General features: G+C 32.4%; 3 protein-coding genes across 3 annotated transcripts; 1 reads left to right on the forward strand and 2 right to left on the reverse strand.

Moving 5' to 3' along the window:
• Positions 1–1,270: 1,270 nt before the first annotated feature.
• Positions 1,271–5,178, forward strand: LOC131602775 (calcium/calmodulin-regulated receptor-like kinase 1). Its single transcript, XM_058874960.1, has 8 exons — positions 1,271–1,375; positions 2,448–2,802; positions 2,966–3,119; positions 3,377–3,503; positions 3,790–3,875; positions 3,988–4,059; positions 4,303–4,506; positions 4,630–5,178. Exons 2-8 carry the CDS (start codon positions 2,489–2,491, stop codon positions 4,945–4,947), a joined length of 1,275 nt encoding a protein of 424 aa, XP_058730943.1. The 5' UTR covers positions 1,271–1,375; positions 2,448–2,488; the 3' UTR covers positions 4,948–5,178.
• A 37-nt stretch (positions 5,179–5,215) lies between these two features.
• On the reverse strand, positions 5,216–7,043 carry LOC131602777 (anthocyanidin reductase ((2S)-flavan-3-ol-forming)). Its single transcript, XM_058874961.1, has 6 exons — positions 6,848–7,043; positions 6,598–6,764; positions 6,309–6,509; positions 5,955–6,114; positions 5,648–5,861; positions 5,216–5,538 (listed from the first exon to the last, which is right to left on the reverse strand). Exons 1-6 carry the CDS (start codon positions 6,975–6,977, stop codon positions 5,394–5,396), a joined length of 1,017 nt encoding a protein of 338 aa, XP_058730944.1. The 5' UTR covers positions 6,978–7,043; the 3' UTR covers positions 5,216–5,393.
• Positions 7,044–8,169: 1,126 nt separating this feature from the next.
• LOC131602778 (uncharacterized) lies at positions 8,170–15,597 on the reverse strand. Its single transcript, XM_058874962.1, has 4 exons — positions 15,439–15,597; positions 13,873–13,972; positions 13,658–13,776; positions 8,170–8,564 (listed from the first exon to the last, which is right to left on the reverse strand). Exons 2-4 carry the CDS (start codon positions 13,958–13,960, stop codon positions 8,451–8,453), a joined length of 321 nt encoding a protein of 106 aa, XP_058730945.1. The 5' UTR covers positions 13,961–13,972; positions 15,439–15,597; the 3' UTR covers positions 8,170–8,450.
• Between the last annotated feature and the right edge of the window lie 4,499 nt (positions 15,598–20,096).

Consider the following 20,096-nt stretch of genomic DNA (forward strand, 5'->3'; position numbering starts at 1 on the left):
TCAATCCCCCCTCTCAAATCTATTCTCTACTTTCGTCTCGGATGTCCGTCACGCGAGATTTTGTCTCTCATCCTCGTCTCTGCAGATTTCCACGAAATTAATTTTTTTTATTTAGTATTTTTAAACAAATTAATAAAAAAAATTAAAAATTAACCAAAAGAAATTAAGATATGAATCATATTTTTTCAACAATACTTGATCTATATTTTGAGAGTCATGACCACAAAATTTTTAAATTTAAAAAATTTAAAATATTCATTGAGATTTCTCTCTTCTACTAACATTATATATTATATATATGTTTTAAATTTAGTTATAAAATAGTTATATAATTACGAATTAACTTACATAAAAATTTAAAAATATATTAATTAAATATATTATTGTATTTAGGAGGGGTAAGGACTTCACGGACTGGAGATATATTTGCCGTCTCCGTCTTTAAAGTGCCTTCGAAAAAATTTTGTTCTCTTCTAAAAAAAATTATAAATACAAAATGACATTCTAAAACCGTGATTAAGTATGCAACCAGACCCTCTAATATTTTATACATGATTACAAAATCCTTTTAATTCATTAAAATAATGGAGAGAATCGCGAATTGAATTGCAGTTAGAGGCAGACACATTTTGTTAAAAGATTTTGTGTTACCAACATAACTCTTATTTAAATATATGTTTGATTTGTTTCTAAAATTTAAATCGCATACTATAAAAGTAAGATTGTCCATAAAAATTTATTAAGTTGATAAAGAATTAATTTATATTTCATTAAAACATGAATTTAATTTTCATTGACCATGTAAAAATCATTCAATAGTAATCAATAAACATTTTAATGTATTTTCTTAGAACCTACTCAAATAAACCGGCTCATCTAAAAATATTTTCATAACAAAAAATTACAATAAAATCAACTAAATAGTTCTATTTTTTTTTTTGATATTAACTAAATAGTTCTTTTTAGATGAAGCATGTTAACTATTTATCCTCATAAATAATAATAAGTAGATAAACATGAATATTTTTAGAATCAATTTGTTAAAAGAACAAGTTAAAAAATTAAACAGTAAAAAAAATTAATATTTATAAAGCACTTTTAGCCTTATTTCTTTTTTTTTTTTTTGGACATATATCCATTTGTCTTAGTTTTTAATTTTTAATATAAATAAAATTTCCAAGTTATTATTAAAAATAAAAAGCCACGTCATTGGAAATGAAAGGAAATGAAATGAAACCGCTTATATTTTGATGAAAAAGGATCGTTACGCTCTCACTGCATTTCATGCTCTCTCACTCTCTTCCTTCCTTTACCCATTGAAATGGATTAGAATCATTCCCATTCTCCTCCTCAATCCTCATTATCATATCTTATGGTTCTCTCTCTCACTCTATCTCTTTCAGATTCACTGTTTTTCTCTCTTCAATTTCACGTATTTTAACTATTTATTATCGTAGAGCGTGTTGTTATTCTGTTCGTTCCACTTTTATTGGATTTGTGTAGGTTTTTCAATTTCTTTTCCATGACGATGATCGTGGAAAACGTTCTTATCTTCACTTTAAGGAAATAACGTAGCATGCATCTTTTCTGTTTCTTTCTTTTTTTTTTTTCTTTTTAAAAGCTGGAATTTTGTAGTAATAATTTATTTAGAGCTATGAAGTACTGACTTCTCGAATACGACTCCAACACCGACACACAACACCGGTAATAATTTGAAAATTGAATCAATTAAAGGTAATTACAAGTGTAGATGTACGTCTCAGTATCCGACACGGACACGGACCAGCTATTCCATTTTTTAGAGGTTTAGGTGCTATGTAGCTTTTAATTCTACTTGCTAGGCGATAATAATTAGTTTAATGGAGTTTAGAGTTTAAATTTGAATTTTGATTCTGTTTGTATTGAGTCCATTGTTCATTTTACTGTTGTATTGTTAATTTGTTATGGATGAATTTGGCTCCTCTAAAGTTGGTAAAATATGAAGCTTGTTTTATTCCAAAACGCGTGAATTGTTATTAAGTTAGTAATATATAAAGTGAGAAATCAAAGGGTCTTGTTCCAATACGCGTGATGTGTTATAAAGTTAGTGAAATATAAAGCTAGAAATCGAAGGTTTTATTCCAAAACGCGTGACTTGTTAAGATATACTTGCAATTTACGCCTTTGATTTATTGAAAGATGATTAATATATTTAAGCCATTTGATTAAATGATGAGCCACTCAATCACAAGTGGAGGAATGTTTGGCTGGTTAAGAAAAATGGTTTGAATTAATAACGGTTGATGGTGCATCTAGATGTAATTTCGTGTAGCAGTTAAGTTTCTCTTTATATATTTGATATATCTGATGACAAAAACAAGGTGCTCTTTGGATGTTATGCATCAAGATTAGATGTGTACTAACTAGCTCTTGTTAGTTTTCTGAAATTTCTGTTTGTGCATTTTTAGGTACATTGGCAGACTTATAAGTATTTCTCAATTTCCATGAGATGGACAGGGATCTATTGTTATTGATAATAGGAATATGTATAGGCTTCGTAATTGGAGCTGGTTTGGGATTTTTAATTTTAGTCCTCTTCATGTGTGGAAGGAAGTGTGTAGAGGAGGAAAAGAGCAGTCCTCAGAGAACTGAGGCCGTTACCGGTCATGTCAAAAGGGTTGATTCCAACATATCATTATCAGACTCCAATGCAGCTTTGGAGTCACCAAGAACATCGGAATGGAGTAACGCAAATTTTTGGTTAGAAGGACTTAGGAGGAAGAATTCAATCTCAGCATGTGGAATTCCCAAGTATTCTTACAAGTATGTTAATTTCCATTGCATTTTTGTTTCCTGCTTCTCTGGATTGACCGTTTTAGCTACTAGAATCTCTTTGCTTCTTGGTTGAGAAAGTTAATTTCATTGCACTTTTGTCTATGTTAATTTATATTTCTCTGTTTGTGTAACCTTGTTATTCCTTTTTCAGAGATATAGAAAAGGCTACTTCTAATTTCACAACAATCATAGGCCATGGAGCATTTGGTTCTGTTTACAAAGCACAAATGCCTACAGGTGAGACGGTTGCAGTTAAAGTTCTTGGTGCTAATTCAAGACAAGGAGAACAAGAATTTTTAACTGAGGTAATACTTGGTGATATGCTTATGTTAACATCAACACATCTAGTTCTCCATGTAGTTTTCTTTGAAAGTTTGCAATTATTTAATGAAGAAACATCTTTTCTATAATAATGGTATGAATTAATTGTTACTCGATTTCTAACTCGCTTTAATTTCCAACAAGATTCCCTCATGCTGTTCTCTACAACTCTTTAGTAAAGGGGTTTAAAGATAGTTCGTTGAAATTAGAAAACTTTCAAGCTTTGCTCTCCTGCTAGCAGGTTCTATTACTTGGAAGATTACATCACAAAAACCTTGTGGCTTTGGTGGGATATGCTGCAGAAAGAGGACAACATATGCTCCTTTACATTTACATGAGCAATGGCAGTCTTGCTTCTCATTTATATGGTTAGAAAGAGAATAATTCTAGTCCTTTCACATTTTTAGGAAAATATTTGTTAGGATAATGATCAATGGAATAGATGTTTTCAGTGTGCAATGGCTCCATTTTTTGTTCCATAGAAAATAGTTTCATGTGAATATTTGTCTGACTTTGTATTGTCTCGTATGAATGATATATCAGTGGACTTGCATAACAATTTTTCATATTCTCAATAATAATAGCTAAGAAATTTTTTTGTTTGGACTCTTCTTTTACCCCTTTTACTTACCTTAGGTTGTCTTGATGATCCAGGAAAAGATCACGAGCCATTAAGCTGGGATCTGAGACTTAGCATAGCACTAGATGTTGCAAGGGTGCTGGAATATCTACATTATGGGGTATATAATATACTCAAAACTTGTTTATTAATTTAGTAAACTTACACGTTGAGAACAGAAAGCATGTTTACTTTTGGTTTTTTCTTTTTCTTGATAATTAACTTATCTACAGGCCGATCCACCTATTGTGCACCGTGACATCAAGTCTTCCAACATTCTATTGGATCAGTTTATGAAAGCCAAGGTAATCAACCTTTCCATTCAGTTTACACAGAGATAAATAGGATTATCGATGATACTTCAAAACATTCATTGGTGCATTATTAATTCTGGCAAATCTTTGGTTATCTTTTCTCCTGTGTTTTATTTTATTTATGCATTGCATTCTCTACATTCTCCTTTTTGATATATATTTCATCAAAATTGTACTATTGTAACTCTACCTTTTGTTAAGATGATGCTACCATTTTACTATTTTATTGGGCAGGTCACTGACTTTGGGCTTTCCAGACCAGAGATGATTAAACCGCGTACATCCAATATCAGAGGAACTTTTGGATATCTTGATCCTGAGTATGTATCTACTAGTACCTTCACTAAGAAAAGCGATGTTTATAGCTTTGGTGTGCTACTTTTCGAGCTTATTACTGGAAGGAATCCACAGCAGGGTCTCATGGAATACGTAAAATTAGTAAGAACAGCATCTCCCTGTTGGCTTCTATACATGCGGTCATGCTGCCGCGCATAAGTTTATTTTGGCGCATTTGAAAATATATGTAGGATTCACAACATATTTCTTGTTGGATATGATTAGGCTGCCATGGAAAATGAGGGCAAGATTGGATGGGAAGAAATTGTGGATCCGCAACTGAACAGAAACTATGATGTCAACAAGCTTAATGATATGGCTTCACTTGCATTAAAATGTGTTAGTGGAGTTTCCAAAACTAGACCTTCAATGAGGAACGCTGTTCAAGCATTATCTAAGCTTTATAAGAAGTCTAGAAGAAATCCTAGCCGGGCATCTTCTATTACATTAAGCGAAGTGTCTGTCGAAGTGGAACAGCCAGGAACTCGTGACTTTTCATCTATTGAGGGTTCACAGGAGCTGCGCAGATTGCACAGCCGATAATCCATGGAGTTTATCGGTGTTCTTCAATGTTCAAACCATCTATCTTCTTTTATTTTCGTTTAATTGGCTTAAAATTTATCTTCAAGAGTTATAAAGTCAATTGTACAATTGGTTTGCAGTGTTCGTGCATAGAAATTAATCTCTCTGTTAAACCATTGGGAATGTAAAGCCCCCTAACATTGTTAAACTGAAGAATATTGTGCTCTTGATGATAAGTTTTTTTATTATTAATGGCTAGTCCACTGATAATGAGAGTTTAATAGTAATATTAGCAAAGTAATAATAATAATATTAGAGGGGTTTAATTAGGTGGTAATACACTAGGGGATTCACAGAGATGAACCTGTCATTCCCTTCTTTATTCTTATTCACTTGATATTTCACTCTAAACTCAACAAACACATAACATGCTTAGAGTTTGTTAGAGAAATGAAAATATCAGAAGTTTACTTCTTCAAGACCCCCTTAGTTTTCAAATACTCCACAGTCTGGTCAAAAGTTTCACCGATACCATACTTGAAACTGAACCCTTCTTTGATAAGCTTTTCAGAAGAGATTATCAACTTTGCCTTGCTAGGGCAATCTTCAAACCTGCAATTCAAAAACGATACTTTGATAAGCTTTGAAATCGGCAATCAAAAAACGATACTGTATAATCATTTATTTCATACAAAATGTATGACTAGAAGCCGGTTCTTACTCAGTTGGAACTTTATACTGAGGGTAACGTTTGCTGAGAAACTTTGCAAGCTCGGGAACACTGGTATTGTGAGCACAGCAAATGTATCTACCAGAAGCCGATTCTTTCTCTGCCACAAATATATGAGCTCGGCAAATATCCTCGACATGAGTAATGGATATTGAACCTGACAGAAACTGCATTCCTTTCAAAGCATTTACGAGGAAATCATTGCCTGCAAGATAAGAAATTGATATTAAAACATTAGAGTCCTTTTTGTATAGTCCTTAAAAGAGTCCTTAATCCATTGAATTTCTCAGCTTTGAACCTGTTATAAGCGACATTGCCAAGCCAACACTAGATGGCATATCTTGGGTGAGATAAGGACCAATTGTTAATGTAGGTATCACAGTGATTAGATCAATGTCATTTTCTTCAGCAAATTTCCATGCAGCCTTTTCAGCTAGCACTTTGGACGCAGGATAACCCTGCAAAACGCGGCGAATGACATTCAAAACTGTGATTAATCGAGTTCAACGAATGATACACCTTATCATACCTCTTAATTCTAAACCGTAACCATGTTTTCTTAACTGCATTAACCATTTAAATTGTTGTCGAAAATTTTCACACCATTTTGTGTTAAAACAATATAATCTTTTGAATAAAGTTAGTTTTTTACCCAAGTAGGTGGCTTCGCCGCATTCAGAAACTCAACATCAGACCAGTTAGTTTCATCCATGACATGATCTTCCCCTTTGAGTTCATTTATAGTCACAGCAGCAGCCGAAGATGTTAAGATAACTCTTTTCACTTCTTTTGCTTTCGCGCATGCTTTCAACACATTCAACACACCTTTGATCGCTGGCTTTATCATGTCATTCTGAACTCATAGTAATAACATAAGAAGCATATACTCAAAAACACTCGATTTTTTAACGGTAAATTTACAATGCAGTTTCAAAACTTACCTCAGGATCTTGAGAAGCAAAGTTCACAGGTGTAGCAAGTTGAAAAACAAGTTCACATCCTGCTATAGGAGCATCAAAATCTTCTTCAACTGTTAATTCTGCCTTAAACAGATTCAGTTCCCCCGAACTCCGCAGTGCCTCGAGGTGTGATATTTTCTTAGTATTATCTGCACAAAACAACAAAACCATAACTATCTTTTTTCATGACAAAATCTTCAATAGTCTTTTCATGACATAGTAAGAAAAAGACCTGGATCTCTAACAGTAGTATTAACAGCATAACCCTTTTCAAGCAACTGTTTGATCAAAATAGATGCCACAAAACCTGTGCCACCAATCACACATGCTTTCTTCTTTCCCATTTCTTTGATACTAGCCATTATGTTAATTTTCACACACACTCTTTTACTATGAAACTTATAAACACTGGTGCAGTTTTTATGTTGAGAAAAGAGAGTTATTTAAGTTGTTAAATAACACTAAATTGTTCAGTTAGTTGAAGAAAAGAAACTGTTATATTTTTGGGTTTAAGGTGAGCACGTGATGGAGTTTGTTCACCAGTAACTCAATATCAACAAGTCTTTGTCAAGTTTGAAAACCATCACTTTCCATTTTTTATTATTATACTATTTTTTTTCTTTGTAAATATTAATTTCCATTGAATGAAAAATCACCACTTATTAATTTTAGAATGGTGTATTCTAAACTACCTACTACTGTATTTTATAGTTAATTTGAAAATGATATTTTGAAACACAATTTAACAACAATATATTTAGATAGTTATAATTTACTTAAATATATGATTAGTTATATTTAATATGTGATAAATGAATTTAAAAATGTATTTGTTTTAAGAAATGAAATTACTTTTGTTAAAATGGTAATTTTAGAAATATTATTTTTAGAATTTATATCCATTAGGGATCCAGAAATATTATTATCCTTTAATAGAAGTTTATGGCAGAGTAAGAATTATACTATTATCCTTTAAGAATTACTATATCAATAATAAAATATTTATTCGATATTTATTTATACGCAAGGTAGGTATAGTACATATAATAAATGATTAATATTAAAATTTTAGTTTATGTATATAGTAAAATAAATACATTAGAAAATTTGGAGCCTATAATTTACACAAGAAAAGAAATTGTCAATAAAGTTCTTTACCATTTAAATAAATAAATCTTTTTTAAATTATATTTTTCTGTTATGTTGACAATTGAACATAGGTAGGCCCTATTTAATCTGAATATAGAGAAAAAGTGTTTGTTGAATGAAAATCTGTAATGCAATATTTCATCACTGTTGATAACAGATTAACAGGCATGCTCCTGATATTTGTTTGTCCTCAGAAGACTCTTTCAAAGTATTTGAACCATCTTCAGCTCCAATGGATTCATCCACTGGCATATTTGCAAACCCTTTGGAAGAAATTAGTAATTTAGTAGCTCGAAATGCACAAACCTATAATTAAAATTTTATCTATCGTAGTAAATTTTAAAACTTTATAAACATTTGAAACTACTATGTATGAATCTTTACCTTAATCACCAGTGGCCAATATTTAAGCAGTCAATACAGTGAAAAATAGTTTCATTACAGAAAAAACACATGAAAATGAATGTTGGCACAATTTTAAAACATTATTGCTAACAGAAAACTAATATGCTAAGTCTTCTCAATTCAAAATTCAATGTGAAAGTTCCATAAAAAATAATGAAAATCTAGCTTTCTGGCACCTTCAATTTGATATAAACTTTATTTGGTCTCTAAAAGTTTCTTTCTCTAAAACACGAATAAAATCAGAAAGCAAAAAGTGTTTTATATGCACACAAGGATTTTCCTCATTCAGGCCTATCTAAATGACCATATCGTTTTTGCCAGTATTGTGAAGCTTCATATCGTGTTCTGAAATTCCAGATGTGTGGCTTTGATTTCTCTTGAGCTTCGAGGATTTCCTGCATGCAGACATACAACTTGTTACTCCGAGAAAATGTGTAAAGTTGTTTGAGGAAAAACACAATTCAAGAGTGTTGTTTTCATTCAACTACTTGTAATGCAAATATATAGTGTAATTCAGAAACAGACTAAGCAACGGTAAACATAACTGCCACTGATATCAACTAATAACTAACATAACAGTAATTAAACAAAATAATATATATTAATCCAAAATACTTCTCCTCGAGTTGGGAAATGAGTGTCTGAAATTCTCGACTTAGACAGTACTAGGCTAAGAGCAGAAACTGAGTAGCTGGAAGAAAGAAGCTCGGCGAGTGATTCTGCCAGCTGATGTTGGGACTGGCTCTGAGGAGGCGCGTTCTTGGATGAATGACAATCAATATTTGGATCGCTCGTGAAATGTTGGACTAGAGACCAAATGAATAATGGGTTGATTATCACAGAACAGGATAGCAGAGTAAATGGTAATCTCAAAACAAGCTAGCAAGTGCTTGAACCAAATTAATTCACCACAACAGTAGCCAATAGCCTCCCTGATATTCAGTTTCAGCAGAAGATCTGAAACTATGGATTTTTTTTAGTGATGTTATTCGAACATCTAAATTTTGACACTGTAGTCGAACACGGTATAAAACGTTTATAATTATTGATTTGATTTGGAGAGAAAAAAAAAAACGAATTAAACAACTGTAGAACCAGACTAAGATGTGAAGGAACCAACTTCACATTGTTTTTCCTTCTGAATACTCAAGGAGAATAATTTGTTTATTGGAGGAACAGGATTATTGATAGGATTTGATCTTTGATTAGTGAATCGGGGTCATTATTGTCCGTGAGGAAACAACTGTCTATTGAATGATATTCACAAGGTTATCAAGATCAAGATCTTACATAAGATCGGGAAAGAATAGTAAGATCGTAAACTATAAAATCGTAGCTAAGATCGGAAGATACGGCCTAATTATTTTTGCAAGATCGAGAGAGGGTAACAAGATCGTAAAACATAAGATCGCAATAAAAATCGTATCTGTGAGAAAATGACTCCTTCATATTCTTTAGCCATGTATGATTGAGTTTTATACTTGTTAGACATTAGGGATATATTTGGTCAATTACTAGGATTATGATAAGTCAATAAGTTAAAACAAGCCTACAAGAGAGATGTTTATTCTCTAAACCCTAAATCTAAAGCTTCATTTCAAAAGGCAGGCATTTGTCTCCGCCGAACCGTAACTATTCGTCTCAGCATCTTGTCAGCTTTCTCACCTTTTAATGGTGGTGCTCGGAAAACGGTCAATCATGGCCGAAACTGGCAAAGATCGAACAAATTCAATGATTTTACGATTTTTTCACAATTTGGCTATAACACAAGATTCTACTTAAGATCGGGATCGTTGGGGTGATTAAGATCGTATAATATTAAGATTTTAAGATCTAGACTGGGATCTTGACAATCATGGATATTCACTTGATTAATTTCGAATGACCATTAAGTGAGGTGAAATGTGTTGAATATTTACATTGATTTTGGGTTTGTTAGTTTTATCATAAGTCAATTAGTTAAAACAAACCTATAAGTGAGATGTTTATTCTCTAAACCCTAAATCTAAAGCTTCATTTCAAACGTCAGGGATTTGTCACTGTCGAACCATAACTGTTGCGCTTTTGCATCTTGTCATCCTTCTCGCCTTTTAACGGCGGTGCCCGAAAAACGGTCAATCATGGCTGAAACTAGCAAAGATCGAACAAAATCAATGATTTTACGATTTTTTTTCACAAATTGGCTATAAACCTATAACACAAGATTATATTTAAGATCGGGATCGTTAGGGTAATTAAGATTTTAAAATCTTAAGATTTTAAGATCTAGACTGAGATTTTGACAATTGTGGATATTCACTTGATTTCTTTCTAATGACCATTAAGTGAGGTGAAATGTGTTGAATATTTGCATTGATTTTGGGTTTGTTAGTTTTTGGGCCTTAGTAATTTTAAGCCTAGATTTGTGTTGTAGTAGGTCCAACTTCTAGAAACCTATTCTAGAGAGATCCATAGAGCTCTCTAGAAGATGTTTTAGTAGGTCCAACTTCTAGAAACCTATTCTAGAGAGATCCATGGAGCTCTCTAGAAGATAAGGATAAGATGGGATTTTTGTAGAATACTAAAGAAAATTCTAGAGAGTGATTTATAGCCACTAGATTAAGTTTGTGGTGGCAAAATCCTAGTTGTTGATTTAGGAATGTCATTAGTATAAATAGAGGTGATGTACTTGAGTTTGTATAAAACCAAAATAAAAAGCACTCAATAATGCAAGTAACCTGACCTTGTCCAAAAATTTTCTATCCTCTCACAAATACTTACATTTCTCCACCTATCCAAAACTTCCTTCTAACTAAGTGGTTCTCTTTGGCCGTGTTCATTTCCAAGTCCCGATGCTTACAAAGAACAGCTACGACAATTGGAGTCTAAGAATGGCGGCTCTCTTTGGCGCTCACGACGTGTGGGAGATAGTCGAGAAAGACCTTGTCAACCCGGAGAATGAAAACACTTCATCTCAAACTCAAAAGGATAGTTTGAGAGACTCAAGGAAGAGAGACAAGAAGGCTCTCTGTCTAATCTATCAAGGAATAGATGAAGACACGTTCGGAAAGGTCTAGAGAGCCAAGACGGCTCAAAGAAGCATGAGAGAAGCTTTGAACCTCTTAACAGGGAAGGCTACTTGTATTATTGACTATTTATAATTTTGTTAATACAAACTCAAGTACATCACCTCTATTTATACTAGTGGCACTCCTAAATCAACGACTAGGATTTTGCCTCCACAAACTTAATCTAATGGCTATAAATCACTCTCTAAAATTTTCTCTACTATTCTACAAAAACCCTAACTTATCCTGATCTTCTAGAGAGCACCATGGATCTCTCGAGAATAGGCTTCTAGAAGTTGAACCTACTACCACAAAAAATTTGGGCTTAAAATTCCTAAGGCCCTAAAGCTAACAAACACAAAATCAAGTGCGAAGACTGTTTCAAGTTAAGATATTTACTTGGAATAGAAAATTCAAGTTTAAGGGGGCTGTTGAATATTTAAATTGATTTTGGGTTTGTTAGTTTTTGGGTCTTATGAATTTTAAGTCCAAATTTATGTTGTAGTAGGTCAACTTCTAGAAGCCTATTCTAGAGAGATCCATGGAACTCTCTAAAAGATAAGGATAAGTTAGGATTTTTGTAAAATAGTAGTGAAAACTCCAGGGAGTGATTTATAGCCATTTGATTAAGTTTATGGTGACAAAATCCTAGTCGTTGATTTAGGAATGTTACTAGTATAAATAGAGGTGATGTACTTGAGTTTGTATAAAGACAAAATTATAAACTCTCAATAATACTAGTAAGTCTTCCCTTTTCCAAAAGTTTCCTATCCTCTCCCAAATACTTAAACACTTTCTCCACCTACCCAAAACTTCCTTCCAACAAAATGCTGATTTGTGGGAAGGTTAACTGAGACTCTTAAAAAAAAAAATCAGTTGAAAGATCCAAGGTTCATTCTGTTGTTAAAATGCCCAAATAAAACATCATGTTTCTGCTGCAGTGCTTCTAGTGCATTTGACAATGGAATTTAATAACCGACGGAAGAAACAGGTCACTATCATCCATCTACCAAGCAGATACAACCGAAGATCAAATTACTTTGGCTGCTGTGTAATCGAGCCATCAACAAAGCCATACTTTTGCTTTTGGCCAACAAAGCCATTTCCCTGGCCTGACTCCAAGAGCTATAATTTGTACTAGTCAATGGCTGAGAAACCAAGAGTAGGCTTGGTTTATCATAAAAGAATGAAGGTGGTAGAACTGAAAGCATCACTAGTTGATTGCAAAGCCATGGACTGAAAGAATACTTGATAAAAAAAGGTTCAAGAAAGGGAAAAAAAACTGGTAACAGTTTGAAGAGAGAAAAAGCTCAAATCACTGTGTTAAGGTGGACGGCGGAAGAAAATGAAGAGAGACGTTCTCATTCAACTACTTGTACATTATGATTCATATTACATTTATATGTAGATCTAAAATTGACTAACTATGGTTTTAGAATTGTAGTTGAGCCTAACTCAACCTTACAAAATCAGCTTGTAATGTGAGAATTGTCCCACTTATAAACATGTTCAGACCATATATGGTCTGATGTGGATCTCTTAACATATAGTGACTAGCAGTAAAAATTAACTGCCGCTAACAACTAACTGATAACTAACATAACAATAATCAAAGAAATTAACCTTTATTATAATCTGCAATAAAAACATAGATAAACTACCATGCCTGATCAGTTAAACCATGCAACTGGTGCATAGTAAAATGATGGATATAAAAACAAGAGCAACATTAAAGAGCTATTGTCAATTTCATGGTGCTTTCATCATTCACAGAAGAGCAATAGGGGCATCATATAGAAAGACAGAAGTAGAAATGAAGAGACTTTTTTTTTTTGACATAGTAATAACAGAGTTGAAAGGGTAGTTTCTTGACTCTCTTCTAGCAACGAACATGAAATAACAAAATGCCAAAATTTTAATACAACCAGCAAGGCAGCCCCATATTGATGCTTTTAAGCATTGCACTGTCAAATATCCATTAGATGATCTCGGTTTTGCTCTTTCAGGCCACAAGAACACACGCATTCACTCGGTTGGAAATATGTTGAGGTATCCAATACATGAAAGATGCAATCACACAACATATCAATTGTTCTATTGAGGTAATCAAACAGCAGAATAATTTGTGGGCATAATCAAGAGTCAAGACCATGCAATGGGGTGGTATCTGACTTTGAGTGCACCGGCAAGGTGGCAAATATGTTGTACAAAATCCTCCAAGCCCACATAAAAAAATGCACTGTGGCTATAACATCCATACAAATAGAGTTGGAAAACAAAAATAGCAAAACCACCTACACTCTTCAATTTTCCCAAACACAATCAAAGGTGCTCTCAAATACAGCAAACGGGACCACATTCAAAGAATATTTAACCCAATGTATTTAAAGATTTTCAACATATATCAACTACACATTAATGAGGAAGAAATAGGAACCAACCTCGACTTGAGAATTGGGTTTGGTCTTGAGCATTAAGCAGTCAACCATTGCTTTCCATTTACCAGAACAATTATCAAGAACACCAAGCCTGTAATACTGCTGCATTTGATGAACTGGGGCTGCACACATTAAACACACAAACTGTATCAGTACTGGGATGGATGACCCATTTGAAAAAAAAAGCATTTTTTAAGTTTTGGGTGAATGGCCCTTACAGTAGCAGAACCAGAGGGCATCAAAGTGAGCAGTGCACGATAGTCTGCGTTTCTCTTTGGAGCTTGAAGCTTCCTTCTCTAACGACATAACTGCAACTATCTGAAAATTGAAGCATCCAATAGCTTATTAGATTTTGAGGCTTTACAAAACAGTCTTCCAAAAACCCCATATCCAATGTTTTTGTTGAACAATGACAACAAATTAATGGACAATAGCCAACGATATAGGGAGACCCATCATGCAACAACAATGCGGCCAAAATAACATTCCATTACAGCAAAACCCAATAAAGAAACACTTGTTGGGAATGAGTAACACGGTTCAAAAATTATTCTTTTACATAGAGTCAATAAGGGTATGACTTGTGAACAACTTTCCAAGTTTAAAACCACAATAATAATAAAAAGATCTAAGTAAAACTTAGAGCATCAGTTTAGGACAGTATTTGTTTGTTTCTAATCTTAGCTGAGGTTGGACAAAGTACCTAAACAATAACAGTAAATTTAATTTGCAGTAACAACTTCCCTTTGAAAAAATTGTACAACTAAATTTGCTACATTTTATTTTCTGACTTTGGAAAGATGGCAGCAGAGAGCAACAGACAGCATGTATTAACAGAATTTAAGCGAGAAATAGATGGCATGAAATAATGGTAAATACGATTGGAACACAAACACAGAGCAGTTAAGAGAGCAATAGGCAGTATAACAATGAACCAAAAACAAAAAACAAAATGACTCACACACACAACGAGAGCACGTTTGTGGGTGGTGAATGCCAATGAGAGCCGGTTCACTCTTGAAGATCCAATGAGTTATTTTCAAGTTGGGTTTGGGTTTCATGAAACCCAATTATTAGGACTTCTACCTGATCCAACCCACTAAAAGCTTTCAATCAATGACTTATCACTGTAGCAGCAAATGGCTGCAGCTGGCTAAACGTTTTTATAAACTTCCGGGAATGGAATTTAGGAGCACCCGATAGATTTCAGAGTATTCTAGGGTTGGCCTTACAATCACTGGACAAAGACTGATTACGGATGTTAATTTAATTCTAGGTTGTGTACCTACTCAAGGTATGCATATTATACCTACAACAACCCTAATACACGTCTCCAACTGCTTCATATTTTAATAATTATATGATTTTTGAATAAATTCCCCGATAAAGAGTTCAATCAACCCAAATCCTAAATCGTAGTAACAGCACTATAAAGTTCAGCTGCTGCTACAACTACACCGTCCGAATTCAATACAAAACATGTCAAAATGAGCACAAATCACACTAGAGCAGCTTACATTAACCTAGTTATGCAGAATAGTTGAGTACAACCATAATCTTTCTGATAACAAAATATGATCAATCACAAGGTAAACAATCTAAGCAAAATGTAACATTAACAGAATGCAAACAAAAATAAACAACAAAAATTCTACTTCAGAAACAAATTAATTTTAGGATTTGTTTCTCCGAGTAATGACAATAATAAATCTACAAGTTTCAAAGAACATCTTCTTTGAAACCTATGAGTAAAGACTACAGAAAAACAAGTCTAACAAGCGTACCTTGATCGAGAATAATTTGAGGATCGGTTTGGGGGAGCCGAAGAGGGATTCCGAGGAGACGGTGACGGAGAGGATTTCACCGATTCTGGATTGGCGAGGGCTTAGTTAGAGTTTGTCAGAGCATCTACATCATCATCATTTGCGTTTTTTAAAATAAATTCTGTTTTATTTTTATATTTTTTTTAACTAATTAAATGATTTTATATGCATTCTTTTGTATTTTTTCAATTAATTAAATAATTCAATTATAATTTTTTAAATATCAATTCAGTCCTTATATACCTCAAACTTGGATTTGAAATCGATTATTGGTTAGGGTGCATGAATATCGAGAGTGCAAGTTTACTGATTTGAATCCGCGATAATCTATTCATTCATTTTTACCAAAATAAATATATACCAATTATTCAACCATTTGGATTCATCCCAAATAATTAGGTTTAATATTATTTTTGTTTTTATTTTGTATGAGGTTTATTTTGATCTTTTATAAGACCATTTGAATCCTTAATTATATAAATTATTAGTCATTTCCATCATTCTTCTAATATTCAATCAATAATTAAGACTATGTAGCACCATTGTGGAATGTCATTTATTTCAGATTTTTTGATTGACTTAACAAAATATATATCTTCTGCTAAAAATTATTTGGGTTTTTATGGTTGTTCGTTCTCCACTTTGTTCCACAAGCCCACAAAATTCAATATGGTTGTCAATGAAAAACTCACCTTTCTCATTCTTTAACACAAATACTTTTACTCTTTTATAGTATAATTCATTGTAGGAGAGTCACGGAGTCAAAATTTTAAAACATTTCATTTCAGGTTCATAAAATAAAGTAAATTTAATGTTTTGTACCTTGATCTGGTGCTCTTTTAGAGATATGTAAGACATACAAAATGAAATCATACTTTCAGATGCTTGGTATGCACTCAAAATGAAGCACTGCACTATAACTAATTGATATCAATAGAGGACGACAATATAAAAGGCCATAGATTCATTGCTCAGTTTGGATCTAAAACTGGTTTGGACCTAAAAATAGCTAAAATCAGTATACCACTATTTCATGTGTACATCATTAAATTGGTGAAGCATTAAATTGATATTTTCAAAGAAATTTCTTTGTACATCTCTTCAAGGTGAATATCATCTATGAAAATCCAAAAATCCTATGTATTTTCGAACGTATTTATTTTGGATTTTTTTTAATGAATTCGGAGAAATATATCTAAAAATATCTTTTTTTTAGATAAATTCAAAGATGTATCTATGAAGATACGATTTGTTTCAATTTTCATCAATTTCTCAACATAATTAAATAAATAAAAATAAATTTTTTCTTAAAATAGAATTTTTTTTATTATTTCTATAAATATAAATATTATTATAATTTTTTATAATAATTATTATTATTTTCTATAATAATTATTTTAATATTAATTCTAACTTTATTTTAATATTATTATTATTTTCTATAATAATTATTTTTTTAACTAATATATATTTTATTATTATTTTCTATAATTATTATTTTTTAACTAAAACTATATATGTATATTATAATATTATTAAATATTTTTATTAATATAAAATTATTAATATTATATAAGATTTTATTCATATTTTCTAGACTAAAATTATATTTTTTTCTTAAAATAAATAATAATTGAGTTTTAATGATTATATAAGTTGCAGATTTTTGAAAGGAATTTCAATCTAATCTATTAATTTTTATAAATTTAAAATTAATGATAGATATTAATAAATTATGAATTATATAGAATGAAAATAATTAATGTTTATCCCGGAATGACCCAATAATTAGGCATTGGCTCAATCCACTCGTGCATCCAAGACGGTCCAATAGCGTTTGCCCAATCAACTGAGGGTAGGGGAAGCCCCTTTCTAATACCCCTCAGCCGAGGTCACACATACGTTTGACCCGAGGATGGCATACCACCTATTAAGAATCCCACATCGGACAATATATGGTCTAAACATGTGCTTATAAATGGGGACAGTCCTCACCCTTCAAGCTGGTTCTGTAGGGCTGAGTTAGATCTAACCATAATTCTAACACCACCACCAACCTCGGTCAGACCCTCTTCCATGCCAGCAATAAGACATCTTCTCGACCCCCTTGTCGTAGACAGATAGCCCTCTGTTCGCTGGACATCTCTGCCGCCCAGAGTTATTCCTCTATGCGCCTAACGGCTAATTACGGAAAGCCTCCCAGAATTCTTGAACATACTCATAGAATTCTGGAAATCACGCGTTTTGAACCTAAATCACGATTCAACCCAAAAACGTGGACCAATGGTCAAGCGTTGAGGACAATATAAAAACCCTCTCATTTGAAAGGTTAAGATAACGCAATTTCAAACCCTAAAAACATTCTCACGTATTTGTGCTCATATTTACTTGATCGTCGAAGTGCCTTGCAGGTACACTCCCTCCTCATCATTACCAACATTGTGCTCGAAGTCGTCGACCCACTTTCAAGTTCTGATCACCCTTCGGATCAGTGGCTGATTAGACTGTCACTAAATCAATTACATGTTACTAGACGAAAAATGATAATAAACCTAATAATTATAATACGCACAATATTTGAGAATTTGGATCCTCTCATTCTATTTTGGTCTAGTCCACTCTCCTTTTCCTAATTTATTAGTTGGTTGTAAAAATAAATAAAAAAACATTAGTACAAATGAAAGAGAATCCTTCTTAGGTAGTCTAATAAAATTAGTCATGTATTTGTCCATATGACATTTTATTAAATGAATGATATTTTTACCAAACATAACTTTTGCGTATATGTATATGAACTTTTATATTTAAAAGTTCTAGTCATTTCTTCCAACAAAATCTATTAAACTTAAAAATAAAATAAAAAACTATTTTTCTTCATGTTTGATACCCAATTTGTTGTATGTTTGAGAGTTCCGGTGAAATTCCTTAAGAATAAGGATTACAACAAATTGATGCATTTTACATATTTTCCGTGAAGTTCTTGTGATCAGATACTCCAATTAAAGTTACAATCGACGCTATCAAATCAAATATTGTTGTGTTCTTCACACGTATGCGAAAGCAAGCGATCTTTGTATTAAACTTCACGTAACAAGCTTGAAGGTGTGAAAGTAAAAGTATGTCTCCTAATTCATAAAATCTTTCATGTTCAATTTTGTGCGCAAAATTTTCACTATTGTTAGAACCTCCCCTCCATGGATATTATAACATTCTATAACTTTTTGCATCATTAGTTTCTTTGACTTCTAAATAACATTTCTCTTTGCTATTAAAAACTAGATCTTATAGTTTCCTCACACATTCTTCTATGTTGAATATTATGATATCACACTCATCCCATACATTATTAAACAATAAACCGTAATTCATGGGTGAATCATGTTATGTAAATTATTCAGCTATTACACACATAGTTTCCATTAAATCATTCATTTACTTGCGAATTTCAATGCATTAAATTCGTTTTTCTTCCATGATTTGTCACATTTCTAACAAACCTTCAAACCCACATTTCTAATGTTAATAGATACCAATAGGAAAATTTAATTTAGTTACAAATTTTTTTTAAGAAATTCGAGTGTCGCAGTTCTCTTTTCTCAAGAACTCAAAAGTTTGGTCTCTCCGTCTCTTGTTAATTTTTAGGATAACACACAACAATATGTATTCTTCGTTTTATTCAAGCACAATGCATAATTGTTTTCGTTTTAACCAAAATAGTTTCACATTATTTGATAATCGAACAATACTCATACACTTCAATCCAACGAAACTCATTTTCTAAATTTTAAAGACAAAGTCGTAAGAATTCTCACAAATGAAATAAATAATACCTCATAGTCACAGTAACGATCGACCGGAACATTGGTATTATATGTGGGAACGAAGTTCAAACCATGCCTCTTAGCCTCGACTAGGAGACAAGTGTTTCGAATTGACCACTCACTGTATGCAGGAACTAGAAATTCACACCGTCATAGTCACAATGAGCGAGTTTGAGGTCATCGACTGGAATAATAACTAACTTAATGACCTATTTATTAAGTAATAAGTTACAAAATAATGTTATTACAATATTTGAAAATAGAATATTTATTTAATAATAACATATAGTGTAACTCATTGATGTTCTAAGATATTTTATTTATATTTGAAATCTAAAACTTGATTTGAATTGCTAGAATGCTGAAGATTCTTTTACAACTACAAAGAAAAATAATCACCAAAATTAACATTAAAAAAATGGTTTCTGCACACCTTATGCATTTCTTGGTTCACAAATACATGCTAAGATGTAGTATTTGTATAATACATAACTACCTACATATAATACTCAAAAGAGCCACCAACATAAACTTGCCTCTATATGAAAATCATAAATGTCTGGTGAGAGTATTTCTGAGCTCACCTTTAACAAGCTTCATATGACAAGAAACTTTCTCAGGATCACTCAATCCAGAACATGAATCACTGAACCCAAACGCAATAGCAAAGTAAAGATAAACTGTACATAGGATAGTTAGTAGAGCTAAAATAGATAACAGAAATCGATGCCTCATAATGAATATTGACCAACTACCCACTTCATTCTTTGTAAACGGCCTCTTGGCAGATGATGATGA

This window comes from Vicia villosa, linkage group LG5, assembly GCF_029867415.1.
Source record: "Vicia villosa cultivar HV-30 ecotype Madison, WI linkage group LG5, Vvil1.0, whole genome shotgun sequence".
Taxonomy (NCBI): domain Eukaryota; kingdom Viridiplantae; phylum Streptophyta; class Magnoliopsida; order Fabales; family Fabaceae; genus Vicia; species Vicia villosa.

What these genes read in the sequence shown, in the direction of transcription:
- LOC131602777 (XM_058874961.1), bottom strand. Translation starts at nt 6,977, where the DNA reads ATGGCTAGTATCAAAGAAATGGGAAAGAAGAAAGCATGTGTGATTGGT. An exon ending in TTGCTTCTCAAGATCCTGAG is followed by an intron (nt 6,510 to 6,597) that starts GTAAGTTTTGAA and finishes CTATGAGTTCAG; the next exon opens with AATGACATGATAAAGCCAGC. An exon ending in CAGTATAAAGTTCCAACTGA is followed by an intron (nt 5,539 to 5,647) that starts GTAAGAACCGGC and finishes TTTGAATTGCAG; the next exon opens with GTTTGAAGATTGCCCTAGCA.
- LOC131602775 (XM_058874960.1), top strand. Translation starts at nt 2,489, where the DNA reads ATGGACAGGGATCTATTGTTATTGATAATAGGAATATGTATAGGCTTC. An exon ending in TCTTGCTTCTCATTTATATG is followed by an intron (nt 3,504 to 3,789) that starts GTTAGAAAGAGA and finishes TTGATGATCCAG; the next exon opens with GAAAAGATCACGAGCCATTA. An exon ending in ATCAGTTTATGAAAGCCAAG is followed by an intron (nt 4,060 to 4,302) that starts GTAATCAACCTT and finishes TTTATTGGGCAG; the next exon opens with GTCACTGACTTTGGGCTTTC.
- LOC131602778 (XM_058874962.1), bottom strand. Translation starts at nt 13,960, where the DNA reads ATGTCGTTAGAGAAGGAAGCTTCAAGCTCCAAAGAGAAACGCAGACTA. An exon ending in TGCCCTCTGGTTCTGCTACT is followed by an intron (nt 13,777 to 13,872) that starts GTAAGGGCCATT and finishes TAATGTGTGCAG; the next exon opens with CCCCAGTTCATCAAATGCAG. An exon ending in AACCCAATTCTCAAGTCGAG is followed by an intron (nt 8,565 to 13,657) that starts GTTGGTTCCTAT and finishes GTCTGCATGCAG; the next exon opens with GAAATCCTCGAAGCTCAAGA.